The sequence below is a fragment of the Eublepharis macularius genome, chromosome 12 (genome assembly GCF_028583425.1).
Source record: "Eublepharis macularius isolate TG4126 chromosome 12, MPM_Emac_v1.0, whole genome shotgun sequence".
NCBI lineage: Eukaryota > Metazoa > Chordata > Lepidosauria > Squamata > Eublepharidae > Eublepharis > Eublepharis macularius.
Window position 1 is genome coordinate 80542955 of NC_072801.1, and position 18324 is coordinate 80561278.

Below are 18324 nucleotides of genomic sequence, written 5' to 3' on the forward strand. Positions count from 1 at the left end.
ATTCTAGTTCCCGCGCTCTCCTTAATTCCTCAGGGCGCAATCTTATCTCCCATGTTATTCAATCTCTAGGTAAAGCCTTTAGGAGATCTCGTTTGCAGCTATGGAGTTGGATGCCATCAATATGCAGGTGACACCCAACTTTATATCTTGCTATCCAGGTCCTCACAGGATGCGGTAGAAATCTTAGATCGCTGCATGACAGCCGTGGTGAAATGGCTGAAAAACTGGAATTGAACCCAGACAAGACTTGCCTGATGCTTGTTGGGAAGGCAGAGAACTTGAAGGACACTGAGTTCGTCTGACCCTTGCAGTTAGGAGCCTAGGGGTTATACTGGGTCCAGCATTATTACTAGAAAAACAAGTTAAGGCAGCTGCAAAAACGCTTACTACAATCTCACCCTAGCCTGGAAGATGGCTTCTTATCTTGACACGGCTGACCTGGCCACCTGGATCCATGCTAGGGTAACATCAAGGCTTGACTAATGTCTATACATTGGACTCCCATCTAAGTTAACTAGGAGGTTCCAATTAGTGCAAAATGCTGCAGCTCGACTGTTATCAGGAGCAAACAGGAGCTTGAACATCACCCCCATCCTACAGTCACTCCACTGGCTACCCATCATTTACCATGCTCAGTTCAAGGTATTAGTTATTACATACTAAGTTTTCTTTTTTCTTTTTAGAAAATTTTTATTAGGTGAGAATATTAATTTACAACTTTCAAATAGCATCTCATTATCCTTTCCCCCGCCCTTTCCCTCCCCCCCTTTCCCAAGACTTCCAACAGCTTTCCAACCCTATAGCCTAATCTATTCCCAATCTGTCCCCCTTTTCTGTAACTCCTTATCTCATGTTTACTTACTCTCTTATTCAATTAAGCCCTATCTATTAACGTGGTCTTGGCATTGTAGTTCCTGACGTTTCGCCAGCAGCTGTGGCTGGCATCTTCAGAGGTGTAGCACCTCAGAGGTGCTACACCTCTGAAGATGCCAGCCACAGCTGCTGGCGAAACGTCAGGAACTACAATGCCAAGACCACAGCAATACAGCCCGGAAAACCCACAACAACCATCGTTCTCCGGCCGTGAAAGCCTTCGACAATACACCTATCTATTAACTTCAAAAATATTGTTATAAACTTAAAATCTATTATCTATTACTTTATATTAGCTCCACATATATTTAAATTTAAACTAACAGTCGGATAAAATATCTGGGGAGATATTATAGAAGTAATAAATGAGATATTGCAGATTCAAATACAGAAGAACCCAGAACTATTGCTATTGAACTTAAGCATGGAAGATGTTCCTACTCAATACCGAACATTACTATTTTATATGACGACGGCAGCAAGACTTTTATATGCGCAAAAATGGAAGGCGCAAGAAATACCAACTATTGAAGATTGGATGCATAAATTGCTGTATGTGGCGGAAGTGGATAAAATGACAAGGAAGCTGAGAGATCAGAACCTAGCAGAATTTTTTACGGACTGGGGAAGATTGAAAACATATTTAGAAAAGAAGTGGGACGTAAAGGGGGAATTATGGCAATTTGAAAATTATTAGAATGGATTTGTTATTAGAAGAGATAGAGTCTTTACCATATGAAGTGAAGTATTAGCTAATTGTTAGCCCAAATGTAAGTGGACTTAGAGTTAACAGATATTGTTAGAATTATCACATACAAAGTTCTTCATGGCTTTGGTCTGGCATACCTACGGGTTGCCTCCCTCCCTATGTTCCTCCACGGCAGCTTCGCTCATCTGAACAGGGCCTCCTGCAGGTGCCAGGCTGCACACGGGTGAAGTCAGCAGCAGCCCGTGCACGGGCTTTCTCTGTGGTGGCCCCTGTCCTGTGGAATGACCTGCCTGAGGAAGTCAGAAGAGCACCCCCTCTCCTGGCTTTCTGTAAACGATGCAAAACTGAACTATTCAAAAAGGCTTTTCACTCAAATGGGAGGGCTGTAATGTAGGGAAGGGGTCTCAGATGCTTCACTAACGAGTTGGGGATCGTAGACTTCATCACAATATTGCCTTACATATTATCTGCTGCTTTAAATATGTACTCCTATGTACCACCAGTTTTCCACGTTGTCTAATGTTAGTCCTAGATTTATGTTCTGCTTCAGTATTTTTCTACTCCGTATTGGATTCTTGCTAATACTATGTCTTTTAAACTTGTATCTGTTTACCCTATGGCATTGTTTATGGAAATGTACTTGATACACTGTATTGAAATGTCCTTGTTACTGATTGTACTAATCTCGTACCGTGTAATCCGCCTTGAGTCTTAATGAGAAAGGCAGACTATAAATGACATAAATAAAAACCAGTGTAGCATTTTCTACTCTCCAGTGATCTGTACAGAGCCTGAATTGAGCAATAACGTTTAGTATAGCAACACTTCCACGCCTGAGTGCCTTGACAGCCCGTGGTCGCATGCCACCTGGACCTGGAGCCCTGCTGGGTTGGAATTTGTTGTGGAACTTCATCTCTCGTTGCCTCCGTGTGACGCAGTTCTTCAGAGTCCCTTCTTGAGGACGTTGGCTCTGGCGTGGGAATTTGCCCCACACTTCCCAGTGATACCAAGAAGCCGTTCAGCGTCTCTGCCATCCCCCCCACCTTCCTTTAGCAATCATTTTATTCCTTTCTCGTCTCGGAAGGCCTCCCCGCCTCCCCGGCCAGTTCCCTGTTCCTTGTTTGTCTTGATGGCCCTGACATCCTCTTCCCGTTCCCAATTGTGAGCGTCGCCCTTCTTTTGCCAGATCCCATCTTGCCCTCTGCTCGTCTCGTTTCATTTTTTAAAGGGAGCCTTTCTGCACTTTATTGCTTCCTTGACTCAGATTGTTCATTTAGTTTAGACTTCGTGGTACCTTTTCAGAGTTGAGGTGTACATTTTATCTGTCTCTGTTAACAGGATTTTGAATGACGTCCAAGCATCCCGGAGGAGCTTGACTCTCTTAATCCACCCTTCTAACTTCCTCCTGACTAGTCCCCTCATTTTAGCAAGTTCCTCCTTTTGAAGTCAGAAGTGATGGCCTTGGACTTTGGGGGCGGCTTCCGGGTGTCGTGAATGCTGAGCTTAATAGCATTGCAGTCACTGTTGGCATCGTGACTTGGCCGCAGTCAGGCACCGAACTGAGGTGACAAAAGCTTTATTGTTAAAACTGACAAAACTGGATAGGAAAGAGGAGAGATAAGCCCAGCTGCCTGGCTAGTTGGAGAGCCAGAGACTCTGTGGAGAGTTCTGGAAGGAAACGCCTCTTTAAACAGAGGCTGCTTCCGCCCGCCCCCCCCCAGCAGTCCTGTCTAGCTAGAGCATGCTGCCCCCTGCAGGACCTTTCTTTCTTTCTTTCTTTCTTTCTTTCTTTCTTTCTTTCTTTCTTTCTTTCTTTCTTTCTTTCTTTCTTTCTTTCTTTCTTTCTTTCTTTCTTTCTCTCTCTCTCTCTCTCTCTCTCTCTCTCTCTCTCTCTCTCTCTCTCTCTCTCTCTCTCTCTCTTTCTTTCTTTCTTTCTTTCTTTCTGGTATATATCCCAGCAGTCAGGTTCCCAGTCCATGTAATCCCTTGCGTATCTCAGACTAGACCTCGAGCCCCTTTGTGACCAGCTGCTCCAGTGCACGGTCATTTATGCGGCCTCGAAACCTCATTTCTGCGGCAGGATTTGAGCCTTCCCTTTCCCCTCTATGCTTGGGACTGCGCTGCTGAGGCCCCGGGGCCTACGCAGGAGTCTCCTTGCATTATGGGCGGGAAGGAATGGCACAGGCCTCGCGGATGGAGCTGGGGCCACAGTGGGATTAAAGGCCCTTGGGTTGGTGCTGGCCTGGAGACCCCCAGGGTGCTGCAGTGTCCCCCACTTCTGCTGCTAAGAAGGGAGGAGTCCCCTGCCGTGCCCAACAGGCTGCCGCGCTTGCCAGTGCTGAGCCTCGCTGAGCCTGGCATCCTCCAGCCCAACTGTTGCAACTGGCTGGTTGTGATTGCTACGTGCTGATGGAGGAGCGCTCTGAGCATGCTCTGCTACGCCGCCTTGATCGTCATTCCAAAGGATGCCGGTTCCGCCAGAGCCAGCCGCTGCACAGTCTCTTTCCTGCCTTGCCCAGCCTTAAGACAGGCCCTCCGCCTTCTGGGTCCACAGAGCTCTTGCCATGGGGTGTTGGGCTGAGTCCGGATGGCCACTTAGCAGAGTATGCCTGAGAGTGCGTGGTCGTCTGCATTGAGCCTCGGCGTCCTTTTGGGCCAGTGCCAAAGATCAGGGGAGCAGCGGGGGGCGGGGGGTGGTGGTGATGGCAACACTCTACTTGCCTTTTGGGAGGGCAGTACAGGCGCCCTGCAGGTTCCAGCACTTGGAAAACAGCTGCCTGGATCTGCTCTGGCACCCTCCCCAGCAGGAACTGTTGCCCTTCAACCCCAGAAGAAGCCCCCTCCCCCTCCACACCACGACACCACGGAGGCGGAATTCTCTTTATTGAATGTAGGAGTTCACACACAGCTTGGAGATCTACACACAATTGCCATGCAGGCAGAGGAGGAGGAGCAGATCGGGGGAGGGGAGCAGAGCAGAGCGCCCGTTGGTGTCGATCACTCCCCCAAACGGGGTGGCTGCAGGTCCACCGGGAGGGTGTGCATGCGGCCTTCCAGGGGCCAGCTGGACCACGCAGCAGAAGGTACATTCTAGTGGTGGCTGCCAGGGAACCGTGGAGCGCAGGCGTGGCTGCGGCCCTAGGAGCCGGCCAGGTCTTTCTGGACAAGGTGGTTGGCAGGGGAGGGGGCAGTTCAGGGGCATGTTTGGGTGCGGCGTGCGTGGATCACGTGGAAGCAACGTTGGACTGGGGAGCCACAGAGGATGGTGTCTGGGAGGAGCCGGGAGGCAGCTCCTTGGCTCTCTATCCCATCCACTATAGGTGTAGTACTAGAGAGAGAGGTTAATAGAGACAGATTTACTGTTCCCTTGAAATGAACACGACAGCAAGGAGTCTGGTGAGGAGGTCGAAGTGCTACATTTGGATCGGGAAGTCCTGGTGCTGGGGGGGGGGTGGAATTGGGTAGCGGATGGGTTGCATTTGTGGGCAGAGGGGCTGGAAGTGGGCCTTGACCTTTGGAAGAGGGATGGCCCCGCCCCCGACTGGTGACTGCTTGGCTAGAGGGAGTGGAGGCCAGTTTGGTGGGCAGGGCTGCTCGCATCTGCCTGGACGTGTGGTCTGAGCCCTGGGCGTGGAGGGCTGGCAGCTTCGCTGAAGGCTCGTGTTCTGGCTAGACCAGGTGCCCTTTTGTTCTTGGTTGGGCTGCTTTGAACAGGGTGGCTAGTGGGATCTGTGGCCTGGGGCCACTCAGGACAAGGTGGCAGGCACATCCGCCCTCCGCTCCCCTCTCACAGCTCTGAGCAGCGCTCCTGTTTGCTGTAGTAGTGGTCGAACTGGTTCTTCCAGTGCATCATGTAGGAACTCCAGCGGTGGAACTCCACTTTCCACTGCCTCTCGGCCTCCTCAATGTTATCTGGGCAGGCAGACAGGGCAGAGGCGCAGATGCAGAGCAGAGCAGGTGGCCGAGGGCAGGAAACAGAAGGAGAGAAGCCAGTTAGGAAGCAGAAGGCCGCAGCAGGGCCGCGGAGGGGCTGGAGCTCCCGACGGGCTCTGGAGAAGCCCCCCTCGAGGCCCAAGGGTGGCAATTCAGGCCTGTGGGCTGCCATGGCATGGGTAATAATGGCTTTGGGGGGGGGGATCAGTCAAGGAGAGAGCTGCACTGAAGGAATGGGGAGGCCCCAGAGATGGTTAGAAAGCAGCAGAAGGGATGCAAGAGAGAGCTGGGCTGGCCGAGAGGGCAAGACAAGGCGTGCTGGCTTCGGGGGGGGGGGGCTCCGAGGCAAGCCACTCTCCCCTCTTCACCTTGGGAGGCCCTGTGCGGAGCATTGTCTGGCCCAGGGGCTTTCCCTCACGGCCAGGGCCTCCAGCTGCCTTGCCCGCAGAGGTGGGGTTTCTTGCTATCAGGAGGAGCTGCTCAGAGGAGCTCAGCGGGGAGGGGAGCAGGGGGCGGCCCCGGCTGCATGCCTGGCAGCTCTGCCTGGAAAGGACCAACAGGTAGAATAAGGTCGTTACTGGATGGAGGGGGAAGCTGGCCGTTCTACCCTGTGCCAAAGTTACGACCAAAATGATTCTGGGACGACAAAAGGTCAGGCAGATACTCCTGGCTCGCATTGGCTTCTTGCTGATACGCAACCGTATAATCGGCCCGTTCAAACTGCTTCCTAAATCCCCATGTGCGGATGCCGTTGGACTGGAGGGCTTTCGAAGGACCGATGCGGCCAGTTTAGACTCAGCTGCCTTGTAAACTTATCAGTCTGATTCGAGAGCTCATCCCCAAGAACGTTCCTCTGATTTCAAAAGGAGCATTCTGGTCGGACTGTTTCCACTGTTGTGCGCAGAGGCTTGCCTGCCTCCGCCCCCCCCCGGGCTCTCCCTGCCATTGACGCTCCCCCCTGGCTTCCTGGCGCAGAAGTACCCCCGCCACCCTGATTTGTGCTGCAGCTGGGACGACCCCCCCCCCCCACTCCAGCAAATGTAGCTCATTCCTCTCCTGGATTCAGCCCACAAGGAGCTCAGGACAGAAGATACCATGGAAGGAGGAGGAGGGGGAGAAATGGGGCGGTGGGTGGGCTGGAGCCCCAACCAGAGTGAGTGCAAGGCCCGGCAGAGTCTACAAGGGAGAAGAAAACGAGGCATTAAATGCTGGGTGGGGAGGCTGGAAGGGCCGCCTAACATTTACTTAAAAGATCCAGGCACCAATGTCCTTCAACCCTACTGTGGTGGAGGGGGGGTACTATACAGTGCCTTCTGTAGGGTGGGGGGCAAAAGGTCAGTTTTCCTGTGACAAAACCCTTCACCAAAGCCGGAAGAGGTAGTCGTCGATGGGCATGTAGGGAGCAACTTTGGGGGCGGCGGGCAGGGGCTGTAGGGGCCCATGAAGCACGCTGAGGAGAAAGTTGGTAGGAACCGGCCCGCCAAATCCTGGCAGGCCGCTGGGTTTGCTTTTCCCAGTCCGCCCCACTCTTCATGAGGTTTTGACCCACCTGTCACGTTGAGCAGTTTGGGAAGGAACCGGTTCCAGAAGGCGCAGATCTGGGCACGGAGGCTGCGGTCCACCACCAGCGGCTGCGTGTTCAGTTTGACATACTTTTGCTCCGACATGGTGTAGGGGGGCCACACTTGCCCTTTCTCTGAGGGCTCTGTGGGGTCCCTGTGTGGAGAGGAAGAGGGTGAGTCATAGATGCATGGAAGGCGGCGCCTTGGCCCCTCTCTGTCGCTGGTCTTGCTTCCTGGCTGCTGAGGTTTGGGGGCCTGACTGGCAAGCAGGGTGGAAAGGGTGCCCCACCAACATGCAAAGGGCAAAAAACCTCCAGGCATTTCCTCCTCTTCTAGGCCCCACTGTATGTCCCTTGTTTTGGGATCAACAGCCCCGGCACCCCAAAATGGGCTCCCAGCTGCTGCCTATGGCCTGGAATGCACAACCCCCTTTCACCCACTGAGAGACCCTCCAAGGAGCCCACTCAGAAGTCCAGCCGCCAGAGTCCAGTGCCACCAGCCACTGCTGTCCAGCTGTCACGCAGCCCTTTCCCTGTCCTCAGCTACCCGTGCAGGGAGAGAGAGGAGAGAGTGGAAGCGAAACGGGGGATTTTAATGTTTTGTTTTGTAGTTTAATTGCAACATTTCTCTCCTCACCTTCACTAACTCGCAGGATTCTTGATCCATTTTCATTTTTAAAAATGATTTTTGATGGGTGCTTATAAAACAAAAATCTTTTTGCTAGAAAAAGTTAAAGAAATGTTATTAAGAACTAACTGGCCCAAATGTAGGACACTTTAAAAAGAATAACCCATTTAGCCAACTGACACCAATGACTAGGAATATGGTCAGCTTTTCAAATTGGGAGTATAAATACATGTTCCCGACAGTCTGATGTTACATGAGTATAAATACATGTTCCTGACAGTCATGTGAGCACATATGTTCATGGGCGCATGCGCGTGCACGCACGCACACGCACACAGGGCCCTGTCCTTACGCTTCCCTTCTGTGCCTGTTTCTTTCTGAGAGCTGCTGTAGCACATGGCTAAGTGGCTGGCCCACACTCTGCGGGTTCAACTCCCCCCAACTGTCCCAGTGGCCTTGGGGCAGCCCCTGCTCTCAGCCCAGCTCCCCAGCTATGTTGTGGGGATAACATTTTATTCACTGCTCTGTGGCCCTCATCTGTCCAGAAGGGTGGTATAGAAGCACTCTGTTGTTGCGGTGGTGGTTGTGGTTGTTATCACCTGTGCCTCCAGATGCCTTCCTTTCCCCCTGTCCCCTCCCCCATCATACCCTGTGCGGGCAAAGTTGGCCCAGTAGCGCATCATCCGCCGGCTTAATTCTTTCTCTTCTTCAGTGTAGTTGAGGCTGCTGTTCAGTGGCAAGCCAAAGACAAATTCGATTTCGTAGCCATGGGGGACACCCATCCACAGTGGCCAGATGAGGTTGGAGGCTCGATGGTCGAAGAGGTAGGCGTAGACTTTATTACCATGCTCGGCGTAGCGTGCGGCAAAGTGCATGACGGGGCAGATGACGTTGTGGTCCCCCACGATGTCGTCCATGGCCTCGCGGTTCTTCTCGCGGTTGTTCTCGTCCTTCCAGTCAGTGTACTGCAGCACCACAGCCTCCGCTGCGATCTCATTGGCCTGAGGCACCCCAATTCGCACGCCGTCCAGGAAGTCCTCCCGGCTGATGAGGCTGTCGTTGTCTTTGCTGAAGCCGGGTGCCCCGTAAAGGAGGAAGTAGCTGCCCTCATCTTTCACCACTCCGAGCAGGATCTGGGTCTCCTTGAAATTCCTGGTGTTGAGCATGGCCTCGGCAGTGTCAGGGAAAAAATCCCCATCAATGACCGGCACAAAGGAGAAGCGGAAGACGCTGTCGTAGGGCAGGACAAGCCACTCCTTGTCGATCAGCTCCTGGGGCTCTTTGGTCCGCAGGCAGCTCACCATCTCAGAATCGTTGGTGGAATGGCAGCCCACCAGCTTGGCCAGGTGGGTGGCACGGCGCCGGCTCTCCGCCGGAGTGATCGTGGCCCACGGCCCATTGGGGGTCCCACTTTGCAAAATTGCACGCTTGAAGAGGTCCCGGCTTTGGGCAGAAAGGAGATGCATCCCAACAGAAGCAGCCCCGGCACTCTCTCCAAAAATGGTGATCAGTTTTGGATTGCCCCCAAAGGAGTGGATGTTGTTTTGGATCCACTGCAGGGCTAGACGCTGGTCTAAGAGTCCCACGTTGCCAGGAGCCTCCGGGCTCTCTAGGAGGGCCAGGAATCCAAAAGCACCAACGCGGTAGCTAAGAGAGACCAAGACAACATTCTCTGTGTAAGTCAGGAATCGGCCGTCGTAGACATCCAACGAGGAAGACCCGCTGTAGAAGCCACCCCCGTAGATCCAGACCAGGACGGTGGCGTTCTTGGGGCGTGGCGATGGGACCCAGATGTTCAGGTAGAGGCAGTCCTCACTCATTTCCTGGTTGGGGTTCCACATTTCCGTGCCATGGAAGCCCGGGTACATCTTGTCCACAAACTGGTAGCAGGCATGTTGGTATGAGGAGGCCTCCCGAATGCCACTCCATGGTTTTTTTGGTTCAGGGCGCAGGAACCGCAGCCTGCCCACTGGGGGCTCGGCAAAGGGAATGCCCAAGAATGCAGAGACGTGGCTATCAAGGACCGCCATCCGGGTGCCCCGGAGCCGTCCTGCCTGAGTGTTCACTGTCAGCTCGTCGCTCTGGGCAGACACAGCCACAGCTAAGGAGAGGAGGAGGAGGTGGCGGTGGTGGTTCTGCACCCAGGACCAGCCTTTGGGCATTGCGCTGCCTTGATTCTGGGGCATCTGTAAGGGAAAGGGAGGAGACGTAGTCACCAGAGGCCTCTGCCAAGCCATTGGCCCTCCCTTGCCCTGGTGGCCACTTGCTGGCTGCTGTGCCTTCTGGGCCTGGCCCACCCCCTCCTTCCCGCCTGATAAGGGACCTCCGGCCCCCGTCAGCCCAGCCCAGCCCTTATCAGCCCGATTCAGACAGGAGAAGAAGTCTCCCAGTCTCGCAGGGGGTGGGGAGGCCAGCAGTCCTGGCTTGAAAAGGAGGCAGACCTTTCTGGCAGGGCTTACAGCAGCTCTCAGTGCCAGGGGCCAGCCCTTAATATTGGGGAGGGACAGGTAAGGTCTCTGAGCATGTGGGTGACAGAGGAGTCAAACGGCTGGGGGGGGGGCTGTCTGGAAGTACTGGCACCAGAACTTCCAAGCAGCTTCAGGCTTTGGCGTGGTTTGTACTGACCTTGTCTCCTTTGCAGCGTGCCTCCATTTTTGTCCCCCCCCCCCGCAAGAGAGCCCACCCCTGTGGCAGGCAGCCCTTCTGCTTCCCTGCCTGTTCCTCCTGCTTTCCTCTTAAGCTCCCACCAAAGACCTCTTGGCTTCAAACGGGGCAGGGGGGGCTTGGGGCCCAAAGGCCATGCGTAGCCCTCTGGGAGGAGCCCAGTGCGTTCTGGGGGAGGGGCGGGCACCAGGGAGCCTCGCGGCCACCTGCCAGCAGCACCCTTAGGGGCTTTTACCCCACTTGGGGGGGGAAGCATGTACTTTACCACAGGCGGTTGGAAAGTAAGAGAGACAGCGTGGTGAAGTGGTTAGAGAGTGTCCGACTAGGATCTGTGAGGCCCTGGTTGAAAGCCCGTCTCCGCCAGGGAAACTCACCGGGTGACCTTGGGCCAGTCACACCCTCTCAGCCTAACCTACCTCACAGGGTAGTTGTGCAGATAAAATAGAGAAGAGAATCATGAAAGCCACCTTGGGTGCCCAATGAATTAAATTCTGCTCCAAAGCAACACCTTAACTGCTCAGCCACGCAGGGCTGTACTGAGATTCTTCTTTTCTCTAATAAACATTCTCTAACAGGTAATCAGCCCTCAGACTGAAGAAAGGTCAGAAGTTTATTTATTCAGCGTGTCAAGTGAAAATCTTGTATCCCAGCCAATGATCACTCAGTGTTATCTTTTAAGATTTTTATTTAAAAGCAGTCTAATCACTCTTGAAATGATTAAATACAAAAGACTCACAATGATATGAAAACACTAGCATATGTCGATAAAATTAGAAATCCCAAAAACTGACGTAATCCCTTGTTCTATCTATCTTAAATTTAAAAGGTAAAATGCAATTTCTAAGATTCTGACCAAAGCATTTTCAGAAACCCAAATCCGAGAGATTCAGGGGTTTTAGGGTATGCACGATTATACACGCACAATTATGTCAACCTCAGGTGCTTATAGTTTCATTTGAAAGCATGACGTAAGATACCTCTGAGCACTGAACGGCGCTTTTTGAAAGAACGCTTGTTTCATACCATTTGGCCCGTTTGTGGATTTATTCTGGGCATGAAGCCATTTATTCATGAATTATCTTTTTGTAGGTTGGAACAGTGAGAGCAAAGGTGAAATAACAAGAAGCAAATGCCCGTTTGCAGATTTGGAAACTAAAAGGAAATTCTTGAGCCTACTTTATTCAAGAAGCGATATCGTGAAGGTCCGAGTTGATGAGGGTCCGGGCCAGAGGGTGGAACAGCCAATTTCCCGCCTCCTTGTCTGCTGGAGTGGGGGAGGCCCCCATGGCCAGGGCTTCCTTGGAATCTATTGTGTCAATAAAGGGATTGCGTAAGCAGTGGAGAGTCCCACTTAAGCTGTGTCCCGTCCTGGCAAGAGAGAAGCGTGCCTCTGAGAATGCGCAGAGTGCTCGCACACCTGCTGAGATAAAGTGGCTTCTGGGCAGGCTTGAATCCCAGCCCCTCTGTTGTTGGACTTGAGCGTGGCTTGGGGGCTTCTGGATCTGCAACGGGGTGGGACCCTTTGATAGCAGAACTGCCTCTGCCCTCACACTTGGGCTCTGCTGGGTCTCCCAGTCAGACTTCGTCCTCCACCCGACCCCTTGCTAGAGCGGGGTGTGTGGGCCTCTGCTGCATCCTGCCCCCCCATGGGCATTCCCCACGGCTACCCTCCCCCCAACCAAAGCCTGGATCCTTTCTAAGAAAGCTGAGCTTGAGCTGCCTCCACAGGGTCCCACCACGCCAGTCTTCTGCTGGGACGTTTGTGTGGTGTGAACGTCCAGAGTGGTTCAGGCAAGACCTTCCACGCAAGGCGGCCTGGCTCAGGGTGGGGGTGGGGGTGGGGGGAATGGCTCTCCCTCCTCTGCCTGCCTGCAGCTGGCCCTTCAGCCAGACCGGTGCAGGGGGTCAGGGGTGCAGCACGGGCAGGGGCCTCTCTTCTCCTGCTGGGCTTGCTCACATCGCCCTGGGATGTGGATGGTCCTGCTATGTCAGTGGGGGGGGGGAAGTGGAGCAGAGCCCCCCCCCCACTTGGCTATGGGAGTGGGGAAACATTCAGATCTGATTTCCATTCTCAGATGTTTGCCCAGCAGCTGTCTGCTGATTAAAATAACCTGGGTCCAAAATAGACCAGCAGGGTGTGTGTGGGCTTCTGACCAGGCCCCGTGGCATTTGCGGGAGTCGCTGGCGGTGTGTGAGAATCCTGCGCATTCAGCAGGGGCCTCGAGATCTGGGCCGGAGGGTGGGGGGAGCACTGGTTTTACTGCTGCTTGTGTGGCATTGGTAAGATACCCGCGGCCCGCTGTGTGCTGTATGCCATGCAAAGAGACAGCACGGGGTAGTGGTTAGTGTGTCAGAGGAAAGTCTGGGAGGTCCAGGTTGCCGTGGAAGCTCCCTGGCGGATCTGGGAAGAGCTACCCTCTCTCAGCCTCGGGACAGAACGGCAAATGATCTAAGCCGCTTTGGGTCTCCACTGGGGAGAAGGGCAAGGGGCAAACAAGTCTACACATTAGTGGAGGGTCTAAAGAGTGTGGTGGGAGTCTCCGAACCAGCTCGTCTGGAGGGCTGCATTGTGGTAGATGACCCCGAGAAGGCGGCATGGAGGCAGCCACGGGCAGCTGCAGGTGGAGATCCACAGTCCCCCCCCCCCGTAATGGGGGAAGGGCACACGGATGAGGGAGGGAGGGAGGGAGCCAAGATCCCTGTCACCATCGCTCGTCATGCGCCTGTTAGGAAACCCCCCGGCCGGAAGCAATTGCCGCCCTCCCCCCTCAGCAAGCAGAAATCTCATCTGATCCTTGGCACCCCTCGACATCCGAGTGCCAGGGCTCCTCTTGCACAGAAAAGAGCCTGGAAACAACCCCCTCCCTCCTGCTTAGATTGGAACTGGGCCAAAGGCCGAAGGAGGCCACCCGAGGGCACCTTCCCCGGAGCCCCTGCCGGTGCCTGGTGCCTGGGGCAGGCGCCCCACACAGCCTCGGGGCCCGGCTGGGGGCTCTCCACTGAAGCCCTTGGTGGCTCCAGATCGGGTCTCCTTCAGGCTGCCCTGGGGCCTGCTCACGACAAGCTGGGCGGGGACGGATAATGGAGCGCAGGACCGCACGGGATCCCCAGCCAAGGGCAGTCCTTGGTGGGCAACACTCGGCCCCCGTTCCTGCCTTTCGGAGCCCTTGGGGAGGCTCCCCTCCACCCACAAGCCTTGGAAGGCTCCTGGGCAATGCTGCTCCCGCCCCTCGATACATCTGCCTTTCTTGGGTCTTGCATGTTCCTGCCCTGAATTTCCGTGTACTATTTTCCACTCCTTTGTCATTAAGACCACACTGTATGCTAATCCATTCCTCCAGCAATGTTTGCAGTCCCTCCCAGGTTTTTGTTACTTCAGGCTTGAAAAATAAATAAATCGTGGGGGAATGACATTGTGGGCCAGAGCGCGGGCTCCCTGCCAAGAGGGCCCAGGAGGCGCTGGCAGAGCTCTTCCTTTGCAGGCCGACATTCTTGGGTCCAGCCCCGGGAAGCATCTGCAGGAAAGGGTCTCGCAGGGAGCAGAGGGGTCGGCAGTGAGACGGAGACCCTGGAGAGCTGCTGCTGCTGCTGCTGGCCTGAGGAGGCGGGAAGGAGCTCCGGAGCAAAAGCCGTCTGACTCAACAGAAAGCAGAGTCACCCGAAGAGTCGCCACGGGAAGCTATGTAGCCTAGTGGTTAGTGTGTTGGACTAGGAGGTGGGAGGCCCAGGTTCGAATCCCCACTCTGCCACGGAAGCTCACTGGGTGATCTTGGGCCAGTCGCCCTCAGCTCAGCCTTCCTCGCAGGGTTGTTGGCAGGAGTTAAAATGGAAAAGGGGACGATGTTGTAAGCCACTTTGGGTCCCCATGGGAGAGAGAAGTGGGGAGTAACAGTGAAGTAAGAAGCTACGATTTGATCTTTGGCATCGAGAGGTTGCACGGCTGGCGCTGCATTCCAGAGCTGCTGCCGCCCCCCCTCCCCGTGTTCAGGGCCCTCTGCCATTGCACGGTCGTCCTCTGACCATCCCCACCTCTCCAGGTTCTCCACCCCCTTGCCCTTCGCCTGCCCTCAACTTAGAGCGGTAACGCTGGGGAACCCAGAGGGCTGCAGGAGAAAGCCCCTTGGCTGTCCTGCTCTCTGCCAAGTATTGGGCCCCTGAACTGGAGGATCTTTCAGAGGCACTGGCGGACTTGGAGGGGACTCTGGCGGTCTGCTCCAAGTGCTGTTGAATTGCGCTGTTGAAAAAGACTCTGTTTTAGCCTCTGCTCCTGCCCAGGGAAGCCCTCGCTCTCCGTGGAGGAGGCCCCGTGGAGTTCCTCCAGGCCTTTGCCAGTCTGGGATCTGCAACCCAGGGCCAATTGAGGGGGTGGCTGGCCAAGGAAGAAACCTGCTCTTGGGTCTTCCCTGTGGGGTGCCAAAGGGTTAGGGTGTGTTTTGTTTCTCTCTGCCTAAATAAACTGAAATCAGTCAAGAGGCCCAGTGGCGTAACCGTTTCTGGTCAGCGAACCTGCTCTTCCTTGGCTCAAAGTGTGGCTATATTCTGTTAATACACGGGCACCCTCGCCGGTCCAGTGGCGATCGCTTCTTAGGATTTCTGTCGATGACAGTAAACGGGGAGGGACTGCCAGCACTTCCAAAGGCCTGGATGGAAAGCACAAGGCAAGAGGAAGGCACACAGCACCAGCGCTTCTGACCCCAGAATGCTGCCAAACAGGAGAATCTCGAGCGGGCACCAGGTGGCTGTACTGTGCAACGTGGCCCTGTGCCGGCAGGCCTCCTGAGTGGCAGCCCCCTGCAGATGTGGGGATGGGCAGGCCAGACACCCGCTCAGTTTCTGCCGGTGCCAAGGCCGAAAGAGGAAGGGGTCTGGTTTTGTGCCTGGCTTAGGCCTAGGAAGGTGGAACTCGATTCACACTTCCGGAAAATTCTAGACTCCATTTGGAACCAACGGGCCTTCTGGGGGAGAGGCTAGACACATCCATGGCTTATAATATGGATAATAATAATATTTGATTTATATACCGCCCTTCAGGGCTTCGCTCTGCAGCTGTCTTTGGAAGCTCCGCTTGTAGCTCTTGAGTTTTTTGGATCAACCCACAGGAGGGCAGGCTAAGAAGTCTGTCTCTGGGCTGAGAGCAAGTCGTCAGGTGCCCAGACAGGGTCTTCTTGAGGGCAGCCCCACCCCTGAGGAGCTCCTGGTCCCTGAAGTGGTCAGGCTGTGAATCTGTGAATCTGCTGGTTCGTCTTCCACTCCTGCCATGAGCTCAACAGGCGGCCTTGGGTCAGCTAGTCCCCAACTGCTTTGTGGGGACAGTAACAACACTGGCCGTGTCACCACTCTTGAGTAGGAATGAAACTGTCTAGAAGAGCGGTGTACGGATGCACTGTTGTTATTTGAAAGCAGGCTTTGGCGCATGGGTGCATGGGTGTGTGTGTGCGCCAGCAGGAGAGACGTGCCCCTCGGGGCCGGCTGGTGCCCACTCTGGGACAGAGGGCAGCCCTCCCGCCTCCCCTCTGTTCTGAGAGCTTTCCTGGTGAGGGTGGGGGTGAGTGGGGGAAGCCTGCAGAAGGTGGGGATGTCCCCTTCCCGTCATGGCAGAGCCCCCCCCCCCCCCCGTGGCCTCTTTGGGGCTTGACTGGCAGGCAGCTTTAAGTGGGCCGACCAGCTCAATCCAGGAGAGGCAGGCCAGGAACGAGAAGGGTCAGCCGGACCCTCCGCAGTCAGATACCGCACACCTCGGAAGGCCCATTGCAATGCGAGGGGGAGGCCTCGGCCCCCGTGGCCCTGCATGTGGCAACGGGGTGAAGCAGGCTGCTGGGTGAGGGGGGCTGCGAGTCTAGTTCAGCTCAGCTGTTCTTGTGACGGGATGAGGGAGAAAGGTGTGTGTGTGGGGGGCTACTGCAAAGCCAGCAGGGAGGGGGCATTGGCAGTAATGGGAGGTGGACAGGCTGCAGAGGACCCCATGGGGACGGGGGGCAAGAACAGGGCGAGGCTGTGGGTGGGTGGAGCAGGGGCACAAAAGAGGAGCGCAGCGCAGGGAGTGGCCTGTGGTGAGCCGGGGCAGGTGTGGAACAGGGCCTGGCTCCCTGGGATGTTCCCAGGAATCCCCTGCCCCCCTCCCGGCCTTAAAGAGCCCTCCCCCTCCCTTTGATCCACTGCAGCTGCTGTGTTTGCAAACAGGGACTGAGGTGTCTATGGAAACCGCCTTGGAATGGAGGGGGGGGCTGTGCAGAGTCAGACCCCACCAGCCCGCCGAGTTCAAGGGAGCCCCCCCCCAGGCCCTGATCAGCTCGGCACAGAGGCCCCCGCAGGGGGGTGGAAGGCAGCCGGGGCTCGTCCTCGCAGCTTGCACTGGAACCCCCCCCCTCTGCGCAGTTGGATGCTGGTGGGCCTCCCCCCGCGTGCTTCTCCATCAGCTGGCCGCCCCCCATCTTCCGGGGAGGGGCTGGTCCTGAAGGGCGCTCAGCCGGCGCAGAGCCCGGGCTTGGGGAGGAGAGGCTGGGGACCCTAACCCTAACCCTCCCGGGCTTCTGCCCGGCCTCACCCCTCTGCAGCCCTCCTGCGGAGCGAGCCGGGATCCCCTCGGGACCCTCTGCGGCTGCCAGGGAGGCAGACCCCCCCCTCCCCGAGAGGCCGAGGCGGCGGCACAGCCCAGGGCGGGCACCGAGCCCCAACCAGAAGCACGGCGGGGGGCCGAGGGAGGAGGGGGGACGGCGGCCCCTCCCTCTCCCCGGGCGACTGAGCCAGAGCCGGCCTGCGAACGGGGAGACGCCCGCTGGCCTGGAGGGAGCGCCCGGCCGCCGCCGCCGCCGCAGGGCTCTGGCTCCGGCGCCCCCGCTCCAGCCGCGCTGCGGGGTGGTGGGGGGGGGCTCCCCCGGGCTTCCTCCGCCGAGGGCGCGACGAGAAGGGGCCGGGCTGGGCACAGGGCGGCGGCTGCTTCTGGCGCGGCCCCCTCCGCCCAAGCGCCCCTTGGCGGGCGTCTCCTCCCCCCTCCCCGGCGGGACCCCGCGCCCCTTACCTCCGCCGAGGAGGCGCCGCTGCTGCCGCTGGGGCTGCGAGTGCCGACTCCGGGCTCGGCGAGCAGCGCCCTCCGGCCAGCCCAGCTCTCCGCCGCCAGATCTCGCGAGCCTCGGCCCCCTCCTCCCGCAGCCCCGGGCCGGCGGGGGGGCCGGAGCGGCCAGATCGGCACGTGGCCAGCCGCGGAGCCGCGCACGAGCGCCGGCGCGCTCCCGCCTCCTGCGATCGGGCGGCCGCCCAGGCCGGCGTCGGGAGCTCCCCCCCCCCGCCCGCGCCACGCTCCATCGGGGAAGGGGGCCGGCGGGCGGGGGAAGCGCAGGGTCCCCCCCGGGAACGGCCCGGGCCCTCTGCGGGAAGCGGCGGGGAGAGGCGGGCGAAGGCGACTGTGCCGGAGAGCCTCCGGCGTGAGCGCGCCCCGGCCTCAACCTCAGCCGAGCGCAGGGCCGGTTCCTCCCGAGGCTCGCTTAGCGCCCCGTCTGCTCGGCGCGGAGCTCTGCGGGGCCTGGGGACCCCCTGGCACCCGCGGAGGCAGCGGGTTCATCTCCTCGACGGTGGGGCCGCTGGGACGTCTCCTCTCCCCCCAGATCCCTCTGGATCCCCTTCCGCCGCTGCGGAGCAGCCTGCTGTTCCTCTGAGCGTGCGCAGAGAGCCTGGCGGTCCCCGGAGGCCTTCGTGGCGGCCGGCGGCCCGCGCTCCCCGGACCCAGGCGTCCGGGCTCTCACTCCAGCACCTCCGCCAGCTGGACAGCGCTGCGCGCGGCCTCGCCAGGCCGGCTGGTGTGTCTCCGCCCCGCGACGCCGGGCGCGCGCACGGGGCGCAGAGGGCTGAGCCCCCGAAACCGCCGCACCGGGGCCCAGCTGCGGAGACCCGAACCGGAGCCGCTCCGGGCGGCAGCTCTAGGCGCGCGGCTGCAGCGGCCGGCCTCCCGCTTGCCGCGCT

At 57.1% G+C, this 18324-nt stretch overlaps 1 protein-coding gene across 3 annotated transcripts; it reads right to left on the reverse strand.

The window, feature by feature from the left end:
* Positions 1–4459: 4459 nt before the first annotated feature.
* ACHE (acetylcholinesterase (Cartwright blood group)) lies at positions 4460–17467 on the reverse strand. Of its 3 annotated transcripts, XM_054995653.1 has the most exons (5): positions 17387–17461; positions 11545–11674; positions 8353–9890; positions 7065–7231; positions 4460–5494 (listed from the first exon to the last, which is right to left on the reverse strand). In XM_054995653.1, exons 3-5 carry the CDS (start codon positions 9888–9890, stop codon positions 5370–5372), a joined length of 1830 nt encoding a protein of 609 aa, XP_054851628.1. In that variant the 5' UTR covers positions 11545–11674; positions 17387–17461; the 3' UTR covers positions 4460–5369. The 3 variants fall into 3 exon arrangements, with proteins under 3 accessions (XP_054851628.1, XP_054851627.1, XP_054851629.1); XM_054995652.1 differs by lacking the exon at positions 11545–11674 and having other exon boundaries at positions 4461–5494; positions 17387–17467; XM_054995654.1 differs by lacking the exons at positions 11545–11674; positions 17387–17461 and adding an exon at positions 10330–10353 and having other exon boundaries at positions 4461–5494.
* Between the last annotated feature and the right edge of the window lie 857 nt (positions 17468–18324).